This window comes from Plodia interpunctella, unplaced genomic scaffold, assembly GCF_027563975.2.
Source record: "Plodia interpunctella isolate USDA-ARS_2022_Savannah unplaced genomic scaffold, ilPloInte3.2 Pint_39, whole genome shotgun sequence".
Classification (NCBI taxonomy): domain Eukaryota; kingdom Metazoa; phylum Arthropoda; class Insecta; order Lepidoptera; family Pyralidae; genus Plodia; species Plodia interpunctella.
The window spans coordinates 17,933-22,577 of record NW_026525659.1 but is presented as its reverse complement, the minus strand read 5'-3'; the positions used below and the strand labels follow the sequence as shown (position 1 = coordinate 22,577).

Here is a 4,645-nt window from a genome sequence, read left to right as displayed (position 1 = left end):
CCGATCGTCCTACCCACTCTCTCAAGGAGGTCTTCGAAGTCACGAAGCGGCTCGTTGGGGGAGAAGTATGCAGCAATTATTGCGATAACTCCCCATCTCACCGCCACGTAACCTCTACCACTCACAATTTTCGAGAGAGGTGGGTGGTTTCCGATTTGGGGAGCAGTAACCGCCACCAGCCCCTCAGTGTCGCCAGCCCAGTTGGAAAGCGGGGGGACGTAATAGGGTTCCGACACTATGGCAGCGCCAATGCCCCACTCCGCCACGTGCTGGACTAGGAGGTCTTGGGCACGGGCGCAGTGGTTGACATTGGCCTGCAGAACTTCCAGGTGGTGGGAGGGTCGTGTTGGCATTAATGTTCCATTAGTCGACCCTCCGAGACCTCCCTCGTAGCCAGGGCCGTCTTACCCCTGGTGCGTGGGGGGTTGCAGGCCTTTCCCCCCATTACGTGCCCCGCCGGGAGCTTTGCGGCGTGGCACACGGCACACCATGGCTCCTTGGCGCTACATTCCACCGTCATGTGGCCCGTTTGGCCGCATCGGTGGCACACATTGGATCTGTCCACCGGAGACGGACAGAGGGCCCTAGTGTGGCCCAAGCCCATGCAGCGGAAGCATCGCATGGGCAGGGCCTCGAGCCCCTTGATTTTGGCGGCCGACCATCCGACCAGTAGGCGTCCGGCTTTGATCAAATTGTTGGCGGCTGCTACAGGGCAAGTTAGAATAGACGCCCCGGTCTGGTCAGGTGCCGTGCGAATAGCGCCAACCCTTATCTGTCCCGGTGGACAGTTTCCAGCTTCAGCTGCAGCTTCCTTTAGGGACTCCTGGGTCACTGACTCATCGAAGCCATAAATTTTTATTTGTGCCGTTTTATATGGCCGTGATATTTGGGCTTCATCGCCCACCATCTCCCTTAATTTTTCGGCCAGGGTGTCAGCGGAGACCGCACTGTGAGCTCCGGGGATCTCAATAATGCGAGCCCCGGTAGCAGTTCTCCTTACCGCCACGTGGTCCACCCCAATGGACGGTAGCTTAAGGGTGGTGACCCTGGCCATAACTGATTTGTAATCCATTTTGGATTCCGGCCGTAGGGTTACCACCACCGCCGACGACTTTGGTGGGGTGAACATTTTCTTAGGTGGCGGCTTCGCAGACACCCCGGGGGTTCGGACCTGGGCTTGGGTGGGTTTCAGCTTGTCAGGGGGGGAATTTTTTCCGTGCCCCTTGCCTTTTCCCCTCTTGCCTTTTTTCTTTTTCACCACAGTGGCCCATCCTTCCTTCTCCTGGTTGGTCAGAGGAGCTTCAGTTGTCTGAGAGGGGCCAGGCTGTGGCTCTTCCTCCTGCGGCTGTGGCCTACGACGGGTTGTATTTCGCGCCGCTGGTCCAGGTCTTGCGGATGACATTAGTGTTGTTGGCCGTTCCTCTTCATGGTTTTGGCGTTCAACCTCATTTGGCCTCTTATCTGTCGTAAGGGGCGGGCGCATAATCGGCTCGGGAGCAAGAATGCCCCTTTTTTCAGCCTCCTTAAGCCGATCCGTAACCATGCCCCCCAATCTCAGAAACAGGTCCCTTTCTAAGGATTCCTTAAAGTCCGCAAGGACTTCTTGGATTTCGGTCCTTGTGATTCCCGTCCCTGAGGTTAAAGGCGCAGCCGCCTTTTCGGAGTAGGCCGTACGGAGCGCCTTTGTTTCCTTCTGTAGAAGTTCTAGCTGTTCCCTCATCCTTTTATTGTCCGCTGTGAGTATTCGAACTGCTTCCGATTCCACCTGTTGGGCCTCGATTTTCTCGGCAGCTTCCAATATTTGTTGGCAGGACTCTTTCATGGCCCGCCACACCGTCCCTTTGAGGTTTCCGGACTTATCGGCTTCTTCGAGCACCCTGTTGGCAGCAGCCCGGACCACCCCCAAGTGCTCGTCCACTACAGTGGCGCGTTTACGGCCTTCAGTTGCGCCTTGTGTGCGCCGCATACCTGGTGTGCGAGGCCGGCCCCTGATGGCGGTGTTGATTTTAGGACCTCGTTCCATAGCTCCTGATACTTCCGGTGCTTTCCTTTTCAGGGGAGCACTACCCCTGCCACCTCTGTTCTCCTCGTTCAGCAAAGCCTCTGGGAGACTAGAGTCGCTGTCGTTGTCAGAGTCCGTCTGGACTGATTGTTGAGAGGGACTTGCGTCCCTATGGCGGTTGATGCCCCCCCCAGATACGGTGAGGCTGTCCACATCCGAAGATGCAGAGAGGGATTCTCCAGCGAAGCTGGTACCCTCCTGGGGTAAATAGTTTTTGTCACTCGCCATTTCATATTTTCCTTTTTTGATCAGGGTGAGGTCCCTGACTCCTCCTACACTCATGTGAGCGCTCGGGACGGGGTTCCCCCCCCGCCATTCATCCCATCGGCACGCTAGACCTTGGGATTGGGGTTATTTTTGATGAGGTTTTCTTCCTCGCGGCGCTGGCTTTTAATAGCACAGCACCCTCGGCCCCAGTATTTGGGGTAACGAGTTGCCCGACGCAGGTCCACGTCCAAGACCTGAACGCCGCGCAAGCCACATCTGCTGCTCACTGTCTGATTGTTCAGACAGGAGAGAGTGGCTGGTTAGCGGGATATTGGCCAACAACCAACAAGACCCCGCATAACGGAGAGTTGTTGGCTGCCGCCCAGGGTGCACCGTCCCAAATCCCTTGTCAGCCACCGCTCTAACCGAATCCAAGAGGATTAAGAGAGAGAGGTAAACGTTCAAGGGAATGGGCACTCGAGGAGGTTTCCCGCACTTAGCACCCCAACCTAACCTAACCTAACCTAACCTAACCTAACCTAACCTAACCTAACCTAACCTAACCTAACCTAACCTAACCTAACCTAACCTAACCTAACCTAACCTAACCTAACCTAACCTAACCTAACCTAACCTAACCTAACCTAACCTAACCTAACCTAACCTAACCTAACCTAACCTAACCTAACCTAACCTAACCTAACCTAACCTAACCTAACCTAACCTAACCTAACCTAACCTAACCTAACCTAACCTAACCTAACCTAACCTAACCTAACCTAACCTAACCTAACCTAACCTAACCTAACCTAACCTAACCTAACCTAACCTAACCTAACCTAACCTAACCTAACCTAACCTAACCATATACCTATTTGTTCCCCTACATCCCAGTGAATTTTCTCTTTAGTGCATCTCGTGTATCCTTCGATATAACAAGTGTTTTCAGTGCAGTTTTCTCCATAATTTCTCTTTAAAAAATTCCTTTAGTTTCCGTGAACGCCATACTTAGGCGCTAACACTCAAATAATCCCCAAAAATTTTTTCTCGCTATCCCTTGATCGTCTTTGTTTGTAGTTCTGTTTACTTACCTGTCTCCCGGCTCCCTGTGAAGTTTCGTCGCATTCCGTTGCAGTTTTCTTGCATTCTCACCTGTAACATAGAAATTTTTCATACAAATTTTAATAAAATCACACTTTTTCCCCTTTTTTCCAAATTTTTTCTATCGGACCCTCGCTAGCTTGTTACACCATCTTATCAGGCTAACGGAGGCGCATCTTTTGACGCCTCACACGTCTCGATAGGACCACCCGTTTTTGAAATCGTATTTTCACGATCTTCAAAAAGTCTACCTAAGCCCCTCAGGCACGTGTTCGACATATACCTATTTGTTCCCCTACATCCCAGTGAATTTTCTCTTTAGTGCATCTCGTGTATCCTTCGATATAACAAGTGTTTTCAGTGCAGTTTTCTCCATAATTTCTCTTTAAAAAATTCCTTTAGTTTCCGTGAACGCCATACTTAGGCGCTAACACTCAAATAATCCCCAAAAATTTTTTTCTCGCTATCCCTTGATCGTCTTTGTTTGTAGTTCTGTTTACTTACCTGTCTCCCGGCTCCCTGTGAAGTTTCGTCGCATTCCGTTGCAGTTTTCTTGCATTCTCACCTGTAACATAGAAATTTTTCATACAAATTTTAATAAAATCACACTTTTTCCCCTTTTTTCCAAATTTTTTCTATCGGACCCTCGCTAGCTTGTTACACCATCTTATCAGGCTAACGGAGGCGCATCTTTTGACGCCTCACACGTCTCGATAGGACCACCCATTTTTGAAATTTTCGCCCACCACACCCGCCCAATTGTGTTCAGGTTATAAAAGGGACTTCACTTGGGACACTCCATACCCAGATCTACTTCGCTTTTACCGCCACCTAGGGCCAAAAATTGTCACCTAAATTAACAGCTCCCTGAATAACAATAGTTTAGGATTACTTTGCTAGTTCTACCCGTCCTCTACTTCGGAAAAATACCACTTCCAGTAAATCTCCCTCCAGCTGCTCTCACTCGCTTCCTCTGTTTTCGCTTTCATTGACGACATACTAAATTTCTTTCATACTTTCTTCTAAACACTTTTCCGATCTAAGACAACATGGTCCTAGCCCATTCACCACCGCGTAAGGCGGCCAATACTCGCCCCCCAGACAGGAACCGCAGGAACCTCACCCGCATCTCCGAGACTCCTACGGACATTATAACACAGCAGAGTCCCCCGCCGCTACCCACCACCTCTAGAGCGGGGCATTCACGCTCTCACTCCCCGCGTATCTCCCCTCGGTCACCCCCGCCTAGGGGGAGGGCTCAAAGGCGATCGCCTC

At 51.2% G+C, this 4,645-nt stretch overlaps 2 protein-coding genes across 2 annotated transcripts; both read right to left on the bottom strand.

Moving 5' to 3' along the window:
- Positions 1–17: 17 nt before the first annotated feature.
- On the bottom strand, positions 18–353 carry LOC128682745 (uncharacterized; the record flags this gene model as incomplete). Its single annotated transcript, XM_053767572.1, has 1 exon — positions 18–353. A coding segment is annotated over exon 1 (336 nt), but the record flags the coding sequence as incomplete, so codon positions are not given.
- Positions 353–3,929, bottom strand: LOC128682744 (uncharacterized). Its single transcript, XM_053767571.2, has 4 exons — positions 3,875–3,929; positions 3,361–3,421; positions 2,557–2,690; positions 353–2,400 (listed from the first exon to the last, which is right to left on the bottom strand). Exons 1-4 carry the CDS (start codon positions 3,927–3,929, stop codon positions 353–355), a joined length of 2,298 nt encoding a protein of 765 aa, XP_053623546.2.
- Positions 3,930–4,645: the final 716 nt, after the last annotated feature.

Excerpts from the sequence above, each read along its gene's own strand:
- LOC128682744 (XM_053767571.2), bottom strand. The coding sequence starts at position 3,929 with ATGCAAGAAAACTGCAACGGAATGCGACGAAACTTCACAGGGAGCCGG. Across the intron at positions 3,422-3,874 it reads CACAGGGAGCCGGGAGACAG|GTGAGAATGCAAGAAAACTG; the intron begins GTAAGTAAACAG and ends TCTATGTTACAG. Across the intron at positions 2,401-2,556 it reads CCTGTCTGAACAATCAGACA|GTCTAGCGTGCCGATGGGAT; the intron begins GTGAGCAGCAGA and ends CCCAATCCCAAG.